Genomic DNA, 19,242 nt, shown 5'->3' on the forward strand with positions numbered 1-19,242 from the left:
TCCCTGACTTCAGACTATACTACAAAGCTACAGTAATCAAGACAGTATGGTACTGGCACAAAAACAGAAATATAGATCAATGGAACAGGACAGAAAGCCCAGAGATAAACCCATGCACATATTGTCACCTTATCTTTGATAAAGGAGGCAAGAATATACAGTGGAGAAAAGATAGCCTCTTCAATAACTGGTGCTGGGAGAATTGGACAGCTACATGTAAAAGAATGAAATTAGAACACTTCCTAACACCGTACACAAAAAATAAACTCAAAATGGATTAAAGACCTAAATGTAAGGCCAGACACCATCAAACTCTTAGAGGAAAACATAGGCAGAAAACCCTATGACATAAATCACAGCAAATCCTTTTTTACCCACCTCCTAGACAAATAGAAATAAAAACAAAAATAAACAAATGGGACCTAATGAAAATTAAAAGCTTTTGCACAGCAAAGGAAACTATAAACAAGACGAAAAGACAACCCTCAGAATGGGAGAAAATATTTGCAAATGAAGCAACTGACAAAGGATTAATCTCCAAAACATACAAGCAACACATGCAGCTCAATATCAAAAAAACAAACAACCCAATCCAAAAATGGGCAGAAGACCTAAATAGACATTTCTCCAAAGAAGATATACAGATTGCCAACAAACACATGAAAGAATGCTCAACATCATTAATCATTAGAGAAATGCAAATCAAAACTACAATGAGATACCATCTCACATCGGTCAGAATGTCCATCATCAAAAAATCTACAAACAATAAATGCTGAAGAGGGTGTGGAGAAAAGGGAACTTTCTTGCACTGTTGGTGGGAATGTAAATTGATACAGCCATTATGGAGAACAGTATGGAGGTTCCTTAAAAAACTAAAAATAGAACTATTGTAGGACACAGCAATCCCACTACTGGGCATATACCCTGAGAAAACCATAATTCAAAAAGAGACATGTACCAAAATGTTCATTGCAGCTCTATTTACAATAGCCAGGACATGGAAGCAACCTAAGTGTCCATCAACAGATGAATGGATAAAGATGATGTGGCACATATATACAATGGAATATTACTCAGTCATAAAAATGAACAAAACTGAGTTATTTGTAGTGAGGTGGATGGACCTAGAGACTGTCATACAGTGAAGTAAGTCAGAAAGAGAAAAACAAATACCATATGCTAACACATACATATGGAATGTAAAAAAAAAAAAAAAGAAAAGAAAATGGTCAGAAGAACCTAGGGGCAAGACGGGAATAAAGATGCAGACCTACTAGAGAATGGACTTGAGGATATGGGGAGAGGGAAGGGTAAGCTGGGACAAAGTGAGAGAGTGGCATGGACATATATATATACTAACAAACATAAAATAGATAGCTAGTGGGAAGCAGCCGCATAGCACAGGGAGATCAGCTCAGTACTTTGTGACCACCTAGAGGGGTGGGATAGGGAGGGTGGGAGGGAGGGAGATGCAAGAGGGAAGAGATATGGGGACATATGTATATGTATAACTGATACACTTTGTTATAAAGCAGAAACTGACACACCATTGTAAAACAATTATACTCTAATAAAGATGTTAAAAAAAGTTACATAAAAAAAATAAAGCCCATCATATACATGCATTTGTTGTTTCTCTCACTGCTCTCTTGGCAATATGTCTTTTGTTTTCCGAGGATCATCTTTCTGCTAGGATTTTGTCTCTCTTTTCTCTTCACTCCATGTCGCACAGTTTCTAGACAGCCATGACTTACTATTCTACATGATCTCAACTCCTGGAACTCTAGTCTGGATCAAGACACTAAACCTTTAATTTGCCCTAAGTGGGGATTGCTCAGATAGGTTTATTAAGAAGAAGATAATTACTAGAAACTAGCAAGGGTTTAAGGAGAACCAGTTACACCAAACTAACTCTGCTTCCCTTTCCCACATGGTGCAATCACTAGCTTGACAGATCAGATAATGCCGTAGATTCTATATACCATGTCCTTAGCAAATGGGAAAATTAAGTCCTTTCATTCTATCACTGTAGAACTGAAGGAGAAGTGTAAGTTATCTCTTAGATGGATCTGTATTTGACTGAAGAACATATTAGAGTAGTACTGATTTACTGATTGATGGAAAGCTTTAGGGAGGCCTTTAGTGGGAGGCTGCAGAGCTCTGTACTTAAAACTGCTGAACAGAAAAGAATTATAAAGAATTTGAATGTAGCTATGGAAGACACATATGTTTACACCAAATGAGCAAGATACAAAACAGAAAAAAACTGAAATGAACAAGATATAACTTAAGAAAGATGGTGATGGAAATCAAGTTAGCAGTTATCCTTGGGAAGCTAATAAAATACAGGAAGCATGAGGGGTCATCTGGGGTGCTGGTCATGTTTGGGTGATTGATACGGGAGTATGTTCACTTTGTAAAAATTCACTGAGCTTTACACTTATGCTTGATGTACTTTCCAGTACAGTCTAACTCTGTTTTATCAGAATTATACAATCTGTGGTTCTAATTAGTGTGTTTGTGTATGTGTGTTAGTGATGGTGGCTTATGTAAATTGAGTCACATCTAAAACTATATAACGAATTACAGTGGGATTCTACAGCATTTAGATTTCTCGTACGTTTTTAGATATTTTACTGTCCAATATGGACTCCCCTGATGATGTACATCATCATAATTGGCTACCAGGCTATAATATGGCCATGTATTTCCTTTAACATTACTCAGTAGAGGTAGAAAAGCAAATGAGATGAACAGAGTTGAGCAACTTATTATTATATTAACACAAAATATGGGCATTTTATGAAGTTATAAAATTTATTCAGTGTGTCCTCTTTTAGCCATACATGTATGAAAGAAATATTCTCTCAACATTGCCAACATTTATTCATATTTTCTTGGAAGCAAATATATGGTTGACGTTCATTAAGCGTTTGTAAGTCTTCTCAAAGCCAAACATCTGCTTGGCATCCAACGTGTTCACAAACTTCTTTCTTTAAAGGAATGTCTGTTGAGCATTTATTAGCTTCATTTGTGCTTTATGACTACCCTTTAAGTAGAACATTTATTTAGACAAATCCTTAAAGTTTAAGACAATCCCAAAAGATTCAAGAAGCGGATCTGTCTTGACCCTTTACTTAACATTCTTAGGCTATGACAGAAAGTATTCAAGGTGTCCCTTTAGACGCCTTCTTGGAGGGCCCCTCGATCGGACTCAGGTGAAAGGTTTTGCCTGGAATGCCACTCCCGAGTGAGGACACTCACTGAAGTCAAGTGTTTTCTTATGCACTCTGGGGAAAAGGGCCTAAAAGGGGGTTAAACTTTGATTAGAGATGTTGCAAGTAGGGAAAAATGCTTACTTCAATTTCACTTCTGCTTTTCAGAAGACATGAGTACATAAATTATGTAGGAGAACAGTGATTACTAGACAGTCTAAAAGCTTGGAGGCTCTAGGCCAATTTTCAACCAACTGTCACAGAACATAAGTTTCAAAATATGTTTAAGCTAAACTGACAACTACAGAAAAAATGTAAGATTCTTTGAAAGGCTGGCTTATGTGAACTGACGAGGATCTCTGAAACCACATGCTATTTAACACACAGCGATACGCCACTGTAACGTTCCCACTCTCTTCTGGAGGGAATATTAAAAGAGGTAGAACAGATGCTTCCCTGAATTAAGCAGATCCAAGCAGTAGACAGACTCTTCCCAGCACAGAGTGGCCAAAAGAAGTAGGGTTCATCCAAAAACTGAAAGGGCTAGGAGAGGTCCCCTGGCCTAGTAGCTCTCAAGCTGGAAGAAGCTAACCCAGGAAGGGTGTCTGTGTGCATGGGTTTCCCACCTTTCTATGCCAGAGAAGCTCCAGTCTTAACTGCTGTAGAAATCCATTCTCCCTGGAATATTTGAATCACTGCTATATGCTAAGCTCTTCATTTTACAGGTCACAAAACCAATGTCAGAGTGATTCCATTAGGTGTCCAAAGTGCCAGAGCAGTGAAGCTAGAACAAGCATTTCATAAATCCCCAGCTAAGGTGCCCTTCTATCAATTATACAACCTGTAAGACCTTAGGGCATAAAATAGTGGCAGCTGAGATGAGAAAGTATTTATCTGATACAGTTAGTTTGTAGAATAGCTCTTGATCTTAGCTGTGTACACAAATCTCCATGAGTCCTGGAGCAAGCCTTTTCCCCCTCTACCTGTCCAAGGAGCTCCAGGGAGTCTGTGAAATCCCTTAAGCGGTACATTCAATTTTACATGTCTGTGTAAAATTCGTCCATAGCTTTCATTTGTTCTTCAAAAGTATCTGTGATCACACCAAATGGTAAAAATCAGTGTACCTGAAGAAGGGACTAGGAAAACTTACCAGAAACTCCTTTAACATAACATGCATGTTTACTATTAAACTACTCAGGTTATACAGGTAAATTCGCACAGTGGTAGAAACAAAAACTGCACAGTACCTATGAAAACACAGTACTTGGTAGACTGATAAAAACAGATTTTATTTTACTTCTTGGATTTTACATAATTGAAAAAATTATTTGATGTATAACATGCAACCTTCACTCTGTAAACCAAAACCAGCACTCCAAAGCCCTGAATAATTTGGGGGCCAGGGGATTATTTCTGTCTCTGAGTATTCCCTTTAGAAAATGATGGTGAGTAAGAGATGTCATGACAACTGACAGAGAACAACTGTTTCTTTCAATTCAACTGCAGACTCTTCAGGGAAAACGCTCATCTTTATAACTCTGTCAATTAGGCAAACACTAAAAACTGCCTCCTGCCCTTCATGCTGATAATGTCAGGGAAGAAAAGTGGCTGATGTAATCCTGAAGATGCAGCTAATGTCCAGAGCCTCATTATCCATTAAGGGAGGCTCTCCCCCTACTTCCACTCTAGCAAAGAGAAGACTGCCGAGGAAGAGCAGATGTTGAATTATCTTCATGTGTGGACTGACAAGAAATAAACTGTAAAGTCGTTTGAGGGAAAAACCTAGAAAGCCAGCATGAACATAAACTAATTTGAGAAACAGTGCCCTACTGTATTTTGAAATAATATTCAGTATTTATCCAGAGGGTTTCTTATAATGGAGTAAAATAGAGAATTTCCTGAGGCTAGGAGATTACAATCATCTGAGAAACCAGGAGAAAGAATGCGTGCATTTAACTGTAAAGAAGCATATGCAGAACTGCCCACCTATTTCTCACAGTGAGGAATCATCATGGAAATTATGCTTCAGGGTCAGTAAGCTAAATGACAAGATGGTCTGTGCCAATAGTATAAATGTCAAGCGGCACCGGGCCAAGAAGGTGCACAGATATAAATCGGGCAGTGGCACTGATGTAATTATGGGCTTAGACAAATTCTCAAAGCCAGACCGGAAGCTGAACCACAGTCCTTAGGCGAAAAGAGAGAATATGAAGGTAATTAGAGGAAAAAAGCAGAGGAAAGTTTTTTACTTTTAAAAAAAACCCCTAAAACTCTAAATAAAACTCAATGTTTGCAGTGGGACCTTCATGGTCCTCAAACATGCATAAAACAGGATGGAGGGAGGAAGGGGCCACCCACATCTTTATAAGCTCAGTGTCAGAGCAGAGCTGCACGTGCACGGCAGTGTGTGTCCCTCCCAGGGGCCTGGGACATGGAGACCTGGAGGGGTACTGAGGTCCATGTGACTTGTAAGCATCCAGAATGAGGATCTCAGGAGGGAATTTCACAAGCACAGAACATATTTTTTTCTCCCTGGACTCTGCTTTCTAGTTCTCTCCCTCTGCTATTGTTTAATTTTGTGGTTCGACTTTCTGAAGAATGGTGGGAGGTACCGTGTTAAACAATGCTCTAGGAATGAGGCTCAGCTGCGATGAAATCAGCCTCCCACGTCTTTCAAACCAACTGTGAGTCTGCTTAAAACACAAGGCAGACACAAATACGGAGAGCAGGCAGGACGTCCTGTTCATCCTTGTATGTGCAACATCTCTCCCCAGCACACAGTCGGCACAGAACGGATGCTGGCTCAAGGGAACCGGTCATTTTATCTAAACAGCTCTGTGGTCCGTTCTGTTTCTGAATAGGAGCCAACAGCCATATCACTTAATGTGCTTTTGAGCAATCTTTTGTTGATCCTTGTGCCTCCGTTAATGAAAGTGATTAAACAACCAAGTCTGGCACAAAATTATCCTGATGGGAGAGCATCAGAGTTGAATGTTACTAAGACCTGGTCAAGAGATTTACAAAGGAACCAAGAAACATCACTGGAAAAGTAGAAATTAAAAAATCATGAGTATCCTCATGCTTTTAATTTTTATTTATTTATTTTTAACATCTTTGTTGGAGTATAACTGCTTTACAATGTTGTGTTAGTTTCTGCTGTATAACAAAGTGAATCAGCTATATGTGTACTTATATCCCCATATCCCCTGCCTCTTCTCATGCTTTTTAAATAAGACAGTGAAGAAAATAATTTCCAATTTTTTCTTCATGGTTAAGCAGAGTCTGATTATTACTAATACTAAATATCCGTACACTGTATTGCCTAAAAGCTTTATAGTAATAGTATTTATTAACACATGCCACAGAGAAGAAAAATTAAATGAAATAATTAGATTCCTAGGAATAATAAGCAACTCTCTTAATGCTCTGAGTATAATATAATTTTATAGGCTGAAATGACACTTATCAAGGATATTTATTAAGTATGGTTTAAACTATATTTCACAAAAAAACCCCACTGAAATGTAGGAAATACCTATAAGGCATGGCTTATAAGTTTGGAGACAATATCATATACAGGATATTTAAGTAAATAAAGCCTGGACCAAAAAAAGTTTTAAAAAGCAGGAGATTCTTTTATTCATAAATATATTTTAAAAGACAAAATAAAGGCCAATAGTACAGTTTTAAAGATAATATTAAAAGCACAGATTCTGAGAAATTCTCCAGAAGCCCTGCTAGTATTTCATCTCGCATGAAGAGAAAGCAATTTGAGAAACTGCTACCCAACGCCTAGTCTGACCAGCTGGTAAGATTCAGTAAGTGGGTGGCAAAGAGGAAAATCCTTGCATTTCATGGTGACCAGAGGGGAAGAGACTGGGCATAGTCATAAATATACTTTAAATTTTAGGAAGACATTGTTAAAACAATTTAGTCAAAGACATGAGGAAGATTCTTTGACAAGAAGTTCAGGAAGGATTGGAGCTAAATAGTTCACAAAAATACAATTCTATGGAGTAGGCCTTGATACCTCAAAACAGATTTTAATTTAGGATATAGGCAATATTATAAATTAGAGGTCAGAAGATTATATGGTCAATAAACAGCCTTCAGAAAAATGCTCAGCTGTTTTGAAAATGATTCAGTTAGTGTCTCCCATCATGCGTTCCCCCAAATAAGTCCAAGCAACAGAATCAAAGATTTAAGTATAGAAAACAGAACCTTTAGAGAAACAACCCTGGATGGAAATGCAGGTAAATAAACACAGAATGGCAAGAAACCTGCCAATTCAAATTATGAACAATAATCATTAATGATTGTCAGGACTCACTTTCAAAACTCTGCTAATAAATGCTATCCCAGTTTGTGAACCCTGAGTGAATGAATTAATAAATAAATAACCTGACATTTATGGATTCTGGATAAAATAACTTCAAGGAACTTTAAAAATCAAGAACTTAGGATCCAGTTGCTCATTACTGAAATCTGACAATACCATGGAGAACTTACCTGCAGCAAATAACAGCTTTGCACGACAAAGCTAAGTCCAGAAAATACTGCCGTACTCCAAAAGTTAAGGCATACTTGAGAGTTTTCCCATCAATTATAAGAGCAAAGTCATTCTCCTTCCGAAGAGCATCACCAAGGGTAGTGCAGTGACGACTGAGAGTTTCCCTTGTTCCCTGTAAAAATAAACGAAAGATGCTCTCAACATTTACTCCCATTTGTTCTACCAAGGTTGTTCAGCAACTACTTTTAGTTATTTTTAGTGCTTTTTATGTTTCAAATTGCTTTCACATACCTCTACTCATCTGATTCTCACGAAAGCCCCTCAGAGAAGACTGGACAAACATTATCAGAAAAAGTGAGTGACTCCCTTAAAGCAATACCCTGTTCCTAGCAGGGTTGGGACTTGACTACACGTCACCCATTCCCCTGCCATCTTTGCTCGTTATTCCAACCACACGGTCACAATCTTCTTAAAATATTTTCAGTACATTATCTTGTTAAAGCATAACAGCATTGAACTAGTCAAAATTGCTTAGCTATGAATCAAGGGGAAAAGTTGGGGAATATAATTTAAATAATTTACGGGTATTCTTTCAGAAGTTGTCAATGCGACTGAAACTTAATTCTCAAGAGGAGGAAATGTAGTATCTGTAATCTTTTGCCACTTCATGAATTGGCGTCTATAATTTTAATCGTGATTTCATGATGCTGTATTTCAGCTGGGGATGGTGACATGTGGTCTAGTAATCTTGACGGATTGAATAAAAGAACCCCTTCCATCAATGAAGAGTTCACTTTCAGGCACAATAAAAACCTTTAGTGTCAAGGAAGGCTGTGTTCACCTCAGCTATATAGAGAGGTGGTATTTGTCTCCCTCTGTTAAGAACTATTGCTTTCCCAGCTCTTCAAAGGGAAAAGATTTCAAGATACTTAATTTTTCTCCCTAGATCCTGTAGACTCTTCCTGATAGGGACCTGATAGGGACAGCTTCTTATTTCAATGGAGCCCTAACATTATGAAGAAACAGAACATGGGCTCTGCACAAGGAAATGTAAGGAACAATTACTTCCTATTAGAGTTTTGTTCTGAGTGCTAGTATCTGAGCTGGCAGTTATTTATATAATAAATTTAACAAATCTATGTTTATATAATAAAATATACCTATAGTAAAAAATAATACATAATAATTTTTGTTATATTCAAAGGAGATATAATTATTGTTCCAATTTAAGACTGTGGTACAGTTATTTGAGTTATCTTCACAAAGAGGGAAGCAAAGGCAGAGGTAATTAAAATTTTATATTGGGGATTTTTCAAGGTGTTTCTACATTCGTATTTCAAATGTGGTTCACACTATGTTCTGGAATTTCAGGATCTGTTTATCGAAATAACAGAAATGTGTTGTACCATAAAGTAAAACTGCCCAACCCCCTGAACGCTGGAACTTCATTTAACACTTCCCCTGTTCCTTGTTACACACAGTGACATGAAGGACCGCCATATAGCAGCATTCTTTGCAAAATTTTCTGTTTACGCTTTACATCGGGGGGAAAGAGCTGTTTTAATTTACAGGCCTCACTCTCCTATTTCCTACTGGAAATTTCTGGCCCAAGAGAATTTTAAGAAAAGGAGGTAAAAAGTGTCAGCAAGATTCTGCAAGCAAAATTTATCAATGACTATCCATAGCAGATTACCCTGGATTGTCTTAAAAGCGAATTCCCATAGACGAAATGAACAAACAAGCAGATTAATGCGTGGATAAAAAATGAAAATAAAATAAAACAATATTTAGCATGTACCACACACCAGTCATGGTTCTAAGGGCTACACACACAGATACAATACTTCAGTTAACACTTATTACAACCCTGTGCAGGAGGCACAACTATTGTACCCATTCTGCAGATGATAAGCATGAGACTTAGAGTTTAATTTCCTTGCCCCAAAACACATGGCTACTAAATAGTGAAACCAAACTCAGAATTAAATTTCTGTACTAGCTAGTCTTTCTCTACATTATCCAGCAAAAACAAAACCAACAGTACCAGGCATAGCAAATCATAAGTGGAATCCCCATACCATTTCCCCTGTTGTTTCCCTAGGGCCCTCATCATCTGTCTCTCATCTTGTCTTTACCACCAACAGAGGCTGCTCTTTACAAAACAAACTTGAAACACAAATGAGTCTCTTCTTGCTCTAAAATTTTTCAATGCTTCTACTGCTTACATGATAAAGTCTAAAATCCAAGTCCAGCTAACTTTCGTTCGCTTTTCTCTTCACAACCTTGACTCCTTTATTCCCTCTCTCTGGACCACCCTTTCCTCCTAAGATATTCCACTATCTTTGAAACCAAGCTGTCCTCCCAAGCTCTCCCAGACTCACTCAATGCTATCATGTGTAGTTCACTCTATGCTAGCTAGACCCTCAGTTCCTTGAGGGGAGAGACAATGTTTAATGTGGTTCCCAGCCACAAACAGTGCCTGTAATTACAGATGTTCGGGAAAGACATATTTATGGAATGGGAGCACTGATAAATTTTGATTTCACTCCACTGGAAGCACTCCATTTCCCCTCTATTATCACTTCTGATTTGAGAGAGAGAGAGAGACAGACAGACAGTCAGTCTTCTCCTTCGTGCTCTTTAATTTTCTAGAGAATAATAGGGATTATTACTTCAACAGTCTTTCAAACCAAGGCATTGTCCACTAAAATGCATGTGTGTGTACCTGTGTATTTATTTGCTTGCCTGCCTATCTACCTATCTACTTACCTATCCATCCATCCATCCATCCATCCATCCATCCATCCGCTACTCTGTTTTTTTAAGTTTTGCCCAAGTCACTCCTGATCTGAAAACCCAAATGAAACCTGAGATGTACCTCAGGAGGACTTAAAATTTCTTTATAGATCAGCTGCAAAGCAAGACTCAAAGTCAAGTAAACCCCTGGCTGTGCAAGCCCCTCATGATCCAGCCTGCTCGACACAGTCCTGTGTGCCCCACTCTCCCTTCTTCTGAGGGCGTTCTCTAACACCTTAAAATGTATTGAGAACTTATTTGTGGCATCAGCATCCCTAACACCTTAAAAGGTATTGAGAACTTATTTGTGGCGTCAGCATCCCTGGGTTTCCTGGGTGATTATCACAGATCTGCAGCAAATCAAAAGGTGTCAGGAGATGTAACAGAGATCACATTTCAGAAGGTGAGTCAAAATCTTCGCACAGTGAATTCTCCAGTCAGCCTACCTAGGGCGAAAGGTAACAACAACAGAAAAGCTGCAAACACTTTCTTATTTTCGTTTACAGTTTTATTTTGTAAGCAGCTCTGTTGTTGGCTGTGTGCTTCCAGTTACATGTTATATTTCACCCTTATTTATACTGCCAGGAGTATTTTAAAATTCTTTTATTTATGAAAGTTTATTGCTTCTCTCCTAAGCCTGGGAGCCATACTTTATGGCCATATTGCATTGAAGCTTATCTCCTGTAGCTAGAAATAAATTTATTACTACACTAGCTGTTGCTTTGTTTTCTTTTTGGCTACTAAAGGGGGAAATGTTTAAACATTTAAACTTAGTGACATGTGAAAGTGTAAATATATAAATGAGAAGCTAACTCAGAAAAAGGGATAAAAGACCACAGAGTACAACAACATAAAAGCTCTGTATCTCCTTATGCTACAAAGTCTTATTTGTGGGCTGAAAGAAAAGGAGCATTTGTTGCTATAATCAGGGAGAGTCAGGAGTAAAGCCAGTTTGGGGAGACAGACAGGCATTCAGGCGTCTCACCAGGCGGGGACCCAGGTATGCGAAGGAGCCGCAGGGAAAGCGGGATTTGCCTGCACCTCTCACAGCCTGCATCCCATGTGGACACGACAGTTGAGCATTCAGCTCTCTTCTCCCTGCCCATGGGCTGCACCTAGCCAAGTGCTCATCAGGGGCCCTTATGAGCTCCTGCAAGCTTTCCTGCTCTGCCAAGTTACAATTCAGTCCACAGCCAACACTTCTCTGTTCTTAGTCCTGACACAACAGGGACTAAGAAGGGAATAAAATCACCTCCCCCTGAGGCCTGGCTCTACTCCAGCTCTCCTCTCTTATATGGGTGCTCACTACTGCTGATCTATACTTTCACCCAGGCCTAGCCGATTCCACTGTTCCCAGAGGTTACTCCACACCTTTTCTTTCCTTCTTCAGACTCCAGATTTGGCTCCTGTCAGTGCAGCAAACATCTACCTGCTTTACTGAGAACATTCGTACCAAAAAATAATTCTCTCTTAACCTCAAAACTTCCCTTTACCTAATCCTCCCTAATTCCTGAGCTGTGGGGAAGACTTGCCTTCTTTTCTCACCTCTGTTCCTCCCTCTTCTCCTTTGCATCTTTATTCTCCCCCACTGTCACTCTTTTTTTCCTTTAAGACTACATACGGAAAGCAATGAACAAATAAATAAACCAAGAAACGTCCCCGACTCTATTTTTCCTGAGTCCTCCAGGTGACATGAATACCTCTACCTTTTGGATTCTCCAAATGTGTGTTTATACTTACACAATGTAGCATGATGTATAACTGCTTATATGTTTATATCTCTACTTCCCTGCAGGACTGAGGCCCTTGATAAAGAGATGAAATAAAATCAATACAAGCTTGGTAATAAAAGAATAACCAAATTATTAATGATTGGAGAATACCTGGTGGGAAGTTACAATGATTTTGTTGTGTGACTATTTTAAGGATTGTTTTTTGCTGCCTGTAAAACTCCTGTGTAATCTTGGACACTTTTAATTAGAGCAATAAATAAAATGTTAGTGTGCTTATTTTATTGCAGACGAAATGGAGACCAAAGTGGTGGTTATGATCTAACATCTCCTTCTATCTCATGTAACAGAAATTGTCTAATGAATATAATGGAATCAACACCTAGACTAGCTACTTAGTGATCAAGCAGGTTATATAATAGTGGATTAATGAGACGAAAACAATGTGTATTTGGTTTATAAGAAACATGCTTGGAAAAGAAAAAAGAAAGAAAGATGCTTGGCAGATAATTAGGTCAAGCACAATTCCTCACAAAGATAACTCCAAAGGGCCTTAATAAAGTTCTATTTGGATCTTTAGGGTATTACCTGGCAAAACAGATAATATGTTCATACAATACCTGTCGGGGAGGGGGAAATTTCCCACCCTCTGCTTCTTGAGTTTTTTTGGCTGGCCTAATAATTAAATTGCCACAAGACAGATTAACAGGAGGGAAAAAAACCTAAATTTAATTAGTACACATGAAGGTCTCATAGAAATGGGACCTAAGAAGTGACCAAAGCAGGCAGTTTTTATATTTTTTAGACAAAGGAACAACAAATTTGTAAAGAATTGACAAGACAGAGACGTTTAAGCTTGGGGTAGTAAATTAGTGAGGAAGTAACAAGTTTTGTTTAAACAGCCTTCTTGGCCCGGAATTTCCTATCTCTAGTGATAAGGATGTCTATCTACCTCCTAGCGCAGGGCAGGTACTTTTCAAATGGGAGATTTATTTCTTGCCTTCTAAAGACAAAGGAGGGTCAGAATGTTCTTCTTGGATTGGTTGTTTCCTAAGTAACTTTAATTCAAAATATTCAATATGCCAGTCTGGCATATTTTAGGGTGGCCTGCCCTGACCCCCAACATACCCTCCAATAAAATAAAATAACAACAATTTTTAAGAAATCAAAGACTGGCAGCTTTATGATAATCTTTTAAAATTACTTTTACATGACCTTTGCCAAGGAAATCTTTGATAAAAATCACAGAGGGCACCCTAGACAATGAACACAATTTTATAGTGAAATAAATTGAAAGCCCTGACTTGTTTGGCAAGTATCATAGCGTGCAAGATGTCGTTTGCATTTTGGCAAAAACTCTGCTTGGAACACTCTAAAGAACCCAGAGGCCAGATGTGCAAAGAACATGTTAGGCCACCTAAGAACTATGATTTTGATGGCCCCAAATGTAATGCTGCAGAAAGCACATGCATAAAAATGGCCCTTTTCAGCCTCTGGCCTTTGGTTTTTCTTCCTGATTCCTTCCAGGGGCTTACAGGACAGATAGTCTTACTTAGGAACATATCCAGGAAACACCCCAGTAGAGGATGTGGAAATATCCCTAAGGAGAGGTAAATAAAAGCTTCTTGCCTTTGACTAGAAGACTAGTCTATTCCAGTCTTACCAGCAGAAATGATGTGAAGATTACAGATAGTGTAAAATGTAACACCTAAATGTCGTGGTGTGGGTGTCGTATGGGTCCCTGCTCCAGGGCCACAGTTACTTATAGTGACAGAAGAAAATGTGTGATCACTCATCTTATCCCAGAAGGAGTCATCAGCAAGGCTAAGCCAAAGAGCAAAAGTTAAAGGAAAAAAGTATACATATACATACTTATTTAGTTCAAACTATATATTGGTATTTGGGTCAGAATACAAATAAGCCTTCAGCACCTGTATTTATTCCCGGGAATCTGTTAAATGTGTGCAGGTCAAATGATAAATTTATGTTTATCATAAGTTTATCATGAGTTCACCACCAGTTAAGTGAAATAAGCATAGAATTTTGGCTAATGCTTAATCACTTTTGGAAGACACACAACTTTCACCCTTGTCAGAATGGACTTAAGTTTATGAAGCCTGTGCTTCTCACTTTAGTAGCAGCACCGCGGGTTTCTGTTTTCACTTACTTTCCACCAAAAGGACAAAATGCAACATAATGTTACAGGAGAACATCTTGTGGAACAAAGATGGCGACTCTGATGAAATAAGACAACTTGCTGGAGGTTGGGTCACTAAAATAACTCTTCAGAACTCATCAGCTGATGTGCACAAGTTACCAATCAGTGTAGAGAAGGCAGCCATCAACATATAACAAATATATAACCATAAAAAAGTGGGGCTTTTTTAGTTAGAAAGCCAAGGATGGCCATGAAGGTTCACATGATGCTTCTGGGCACCAATAACATTTGAAGCAAAACAATGAAGCCACATTGTAAAGGACTTAAGTTCCAGAAACTGAAACATACCCCATGGCTCAGAACTCAAGGCTTTCCTCACCTTTAGGTGGTTGTAGAATATAAGGTGAAAACAAGCTAATCAAGCATTTTTCACCTTTCTTGGAAAGGAAATATTAGGTGTTTAATTTTGAAAAAAAATTCCTTATGAAAAAACTAAATGAGAAATAAGGAATAGCTTCAATCACTAACTTAAGACACCAAGAACTCCAAAATACTTTTGGATCAGGTGGCTACCTAGGCTCAGCGTTCTACAAAGGATTATATCCCACATTATATGAAAAGGTATCACAGGTAAGTTTATTTCATGGCCTATCGATAAACTTCTTCACCAGGAGTACATATGTATTCCAATCTACCTCATCCTTATTTATTTTTTCACTTGACTAATTCTAGAAGGCAGTAATATGGTATCAGAATGACTTGGTTTGAATCGTTGTTCTCCCACTTAATGGCTGTCTTTCTTCAGGCAGGTTGCTTAATTTCTCTCAATCAAATTTTTCTCATTCATAAGATTGGGTTAATATCTCTTTTGTAGGGTTATTGTAGTGAAAAGATGTGCTAACTCAGGTGTCCTGCCCAGTGCTTGGCTCAGAGATGATTTCCAGGAAAGACTAATTCTTTTCCTTCCTCTGACATCAGGTCTAAGACAGATGTCAATAGCCGAAGAAGAATGAATGCTCTGCAACCTGTCAATCACTGCACAACATCAGTGCAATCCAAGTGGTATATTACTGAGATGATTTTCAGTTTCCTTTTGAAATCTCCTAATGGCAATTTTATTTCGATCTACTTTTTCATTGCTAACACCCAACTCTACTAGCTACTACTTCTTCTACATAAAAACTATCTGGAAACCTGTCTTCCCTCAATTACAGAAAAGATGGCATTATCTCTTCTCATATGGCATGTAGCTCTGGCTAGATGGTAGGAGGACAAATATTTATAAAGTTAACCTAGACTGTTTTTCTTTATCTCTTAATTTCTGTCTCTAACCTGATACAACTTTTTAAAAATTTATTTATTTATTTATTTATTTATTTATGGCTGCACTGGGTCTTCGTTGCTGCTCTAGTTGCGGCGAGTGGGGGCTACTCTTCGCTGAGGTGCGCGGGCTTCTCACTGCAGTGGCTCCTCTTGTTGCGGAGAATGGGCTCTAGGCGCGTGGGCTTCAGTAGCTGTGGCTCGCGGGCTCCAGAGCGCAGGCTCAGCAGTTGTGGTGCACGGGCTTAGTTGCTCCGTGGCATGTGGCATCTTCCTGGAACAGGGCTCGAACCCGTGTCCCCTGCATTGGCAGGTGGATTCTTAACCACTGCGCCACCAGGGAAGCCCCCTGATACAACTCTTGAGCAGAAAATAACTTGAAAGTTACAAAGTGATTTGGCATTTCTCTCATACTATCTATGTGTTTTGCAGATGACCACATCAATATATGTTAGACTTTAAGCTCCCATAAAGATATATCGATATATATATATATATATATATATGCGCAGTTACATAAAATAGCATTATATGCAAATGAGAGCTTTACAAATAGTAGGTTGAAAATAACTAATGATAAACAAAACACAGAGGACTTATTTCACTGGCATGTTCTTCAGCTCTAACACCATCAACTTAACTTCTTAGGTATTGATGATTTTTAAAAGCAGATAAATAAATACTTACTGGGTGTGTGTGTGTGTGTGTGAAAAAACCTTAGTTTACCTACTTGGTTTTAAAACCTACTATCAGTTAACTTAAAATGTCAAATAAGAGAATATATATATAAATCTTAAACTAACACCTATTTTATTAGCTGTTTTGGTGGTTGGTGGCCCCACCTCATCATCATTTAAGACATGAAGTATTTACAAATTTATGGCCAAATAATGTTTTATTCTTTCTCTATTTTTGCACTCTCCAAATGTTCATACCCTAAAATTACAAATCAGTGGAACATTCCAATGACATTCTTTTTTTTTTTTATTAGTTTCTGCTTTATAACAAAGTGAATCAGTCATACATATACATCTGTTCCCACATCCCTTCCCTCATGCCTCTCCCTCCCTCCCACCCTCCCCATCCCACCCCTCCAGGCGGTCACAAAGCACCGAGCTGATCTCCCTGTGCTCTGCGGCTGCTTCCCACTATCTATCTACCTTACGTTTGGTAGTGTATATATGTCCATGCCTCTCGCTTTGTCACAGCTTACCCTTCCCCCTCCCCATATCCTCAAGTCCATTCTCAAGTAGGTCTGTGTCTTTATTCCCGTTTTACCCCTAGGTTCTTCATGACATTTTTAAAAAAAAATTCCATATATATGTGTTAGCATACGGTATTTGTCTTTCTCTTTCTGACTTACTTCACTCTGTATGACAGACTCTAGGTCCATCCACCTCATTACAAATAGCTCAGTTTCGTTTCTTTTTATGGCTGAGTAATATTCCATTGTATACATGTGCCACATCTTCTTTATCCATTCATCCGATGATGGACACTTAGGTTGTTTCCAGCTCCGGGCTATTGTGAATAGAGCTGCAATGAACATTTTGGTACATGTCTCTTTTTGAATTATGGTTTTCTCAGGGTATATGCCTAGTAGTGGGATTGATGGGTCATATGGTAGTTCTATTTTTAGTTTTTTAAGGAACCTCCATACTGTTCTCCATAGTGGCTGTACCAATTCACATTCCCACCAGCAGTGCAAGAGTGTTCCCTTTTCTCCACACCCTCTCCAGCATTTATTGTTTCTAGATTTCTTGATGACGGCCATTCTGACTGGTGTGAGATGATATCCCACTGTAGTTTTGATTTGCATTTCTCTAATGATTAATGATGTTGAGCATTCTTTCATGTGTTTGTTGGCAGTCTGTATATCTTCTTTGGAGAAATGCTTATTTAAGTCTTCTGCCCATTTTTGGATTGGGTTGTTTGTTTTTTTGCTATTGAGCTACATGAGCTGTTTATAAATTTTGGAGATTAATCCTTTGTCAGTTGCTTCATTTGCAAATATTTTCTCCCATTCTGAGGGTTGTCTTTTGGTCTTGTTTATGGTTTCCTTTGCTGTGCAAAAGCTTTGAAGTTTCATTAGGTCCCATTTGTTTATCTTTGTTTTTATTTCCATTTCTCTAGGAGGTGGGTCCAAAAGGATCTTGCTGTGATTTATGTCATAGAGTGTTCTACCTATGTTTTCCTCTAAGAGTTTGATAGTTTCTGGCCTTACATTTAGGTCTTTAATCCATTTTGAGCTTATTTTTGTGTATGGTGTTAGGGAATGATCTAATCTCAAACTTTTACATGTCCCTGTCCAGTTTTCCCAGCACCACTTATTGAAGAGGCTGTCTTTTCTCCACTGTACATTCCTGCCTCCTTTATCAAAGATAAGTTGGCCATATGTGCGTGGGTTTATCTCTGGGCTTTCTATCCTGATCCACTGATCTATCTTTCTGTTTTTATGCCAGTACCACACTGTCTTAATTACTGTAGCTTTGTAGTATAGTCTGAAGTCAGGGAGCCTGATTCCTCCAGCTCCGCTTTTCGTTCTCAAGATTGCTTTGGCTATTCGGGGTCTTTTGTTTTTCCAAACAAATTTTGAAATTTTTTGTTCTAGTTCTGTGAAAAATGCCAGTGGTAGTTTGATAGGGATTGCATTGAATCTGTAGATTGCTTTGGGTAGTAGAGTCATTTTCACAATATTGATTCTTCCAATCCAGGAGCATGGTGTATCTCTCCATCTATTTGTATCATCTTTAATTTCTTTCATCAGTGTCTTATAATTTTTTGCATGCAGGTCTTTTGTCTCCTCAGGTAGGTTTATTCCTAGATATTTTATTCTTTTTGTTGCAATGGTAAATGGGAGTGTTTTCTTGATTTCATTTTCAGATTTTTCATCATTAGTGTACAGGAATGCCAGAGATTTCTGTACATTAATTTTGTATCCTGCTACTTTACCAAATTCATTGATTAGCTCTAGTAGTTTTTCGGTAGCATCTTTAGGATTCTCTATGTATAGTATCATGTCATCTGCAAACAGTGACAGCTTTACTTCTTCTTTTCCAATTTGGATTCCTTTTATTTCCTTTTCTTCTCTGATTGCTGTGGCTAAAACTTCCAAAACTATGTTGAATAAGAGTGGTGAGAGTGGGCAGCCTTGTCTTGTTCCTGATCTTAGTGGAAATGGTTTCAGCTTTTCACCATTGAGGACAATGTTGGCTGTGGGTTTGTCATATATGGCCTTTATTATGTTGAGGAAAGTTCCCTCTATGCCTACTTTCTGCAGGGTTTTTATCATAAATGGGTGTTGAATTTTGTCGAAAGCTTTCTCTGCATCTATTGAGATGATCATATGGTTTTTCTCCTTCAACTTGTTAATATGGTGTATCACATTGATTGATTTGCGTATATTGAAGAATCCTTGCATTCCTGGAATAAACCCCACTTGATCATGGTGTATGATCCTTTTAATGTGCTGTTGGATTCTGTTTGCTAGTATTTTGTTGAGGATTTTTG

General features: G+C 38.3%; 1 protein-coding gene across 4 annotated transcripts in view; it reads right to left on the minus strand.

The window, feature by feature from the left end:
• The window catches only part of ATP8A1 (ATPase phospholipid transporting 8A1), a 242,792-nt gene that overhangs the window by 68,564 nt on the left and 154,986 nt on the right, over nucleotides 1–19,242 (minus strand). For all 4 annotated transcript variants that reach the window (XM_082611029.1, XM_082611027.1, XM_082611028.1 and 1 more), the window contains one exon: nucleotides 7,728–7,900. In XM_082611029.1, the coding sequence (XP_082467155.1) occupies nucleotides 7,728–7,900 (173 nt within the window). The remainder of the gene's footprint in view (nucleotides 1–7,727; nucleotides 7,901–19,242) is intronic.

This window comes from Mesoplodon mirus (genome assembly GCF_964341445.2).
Source record: "Mesoplodon mirus genome assembly, chromosome: 2".
Lineage (NCBI taxonomy): Eukaryota > Metazoa > Chordata > Mammalia > Artiodactyla > Ziphiidae > Mesoplodon > Mesoplodon mirus.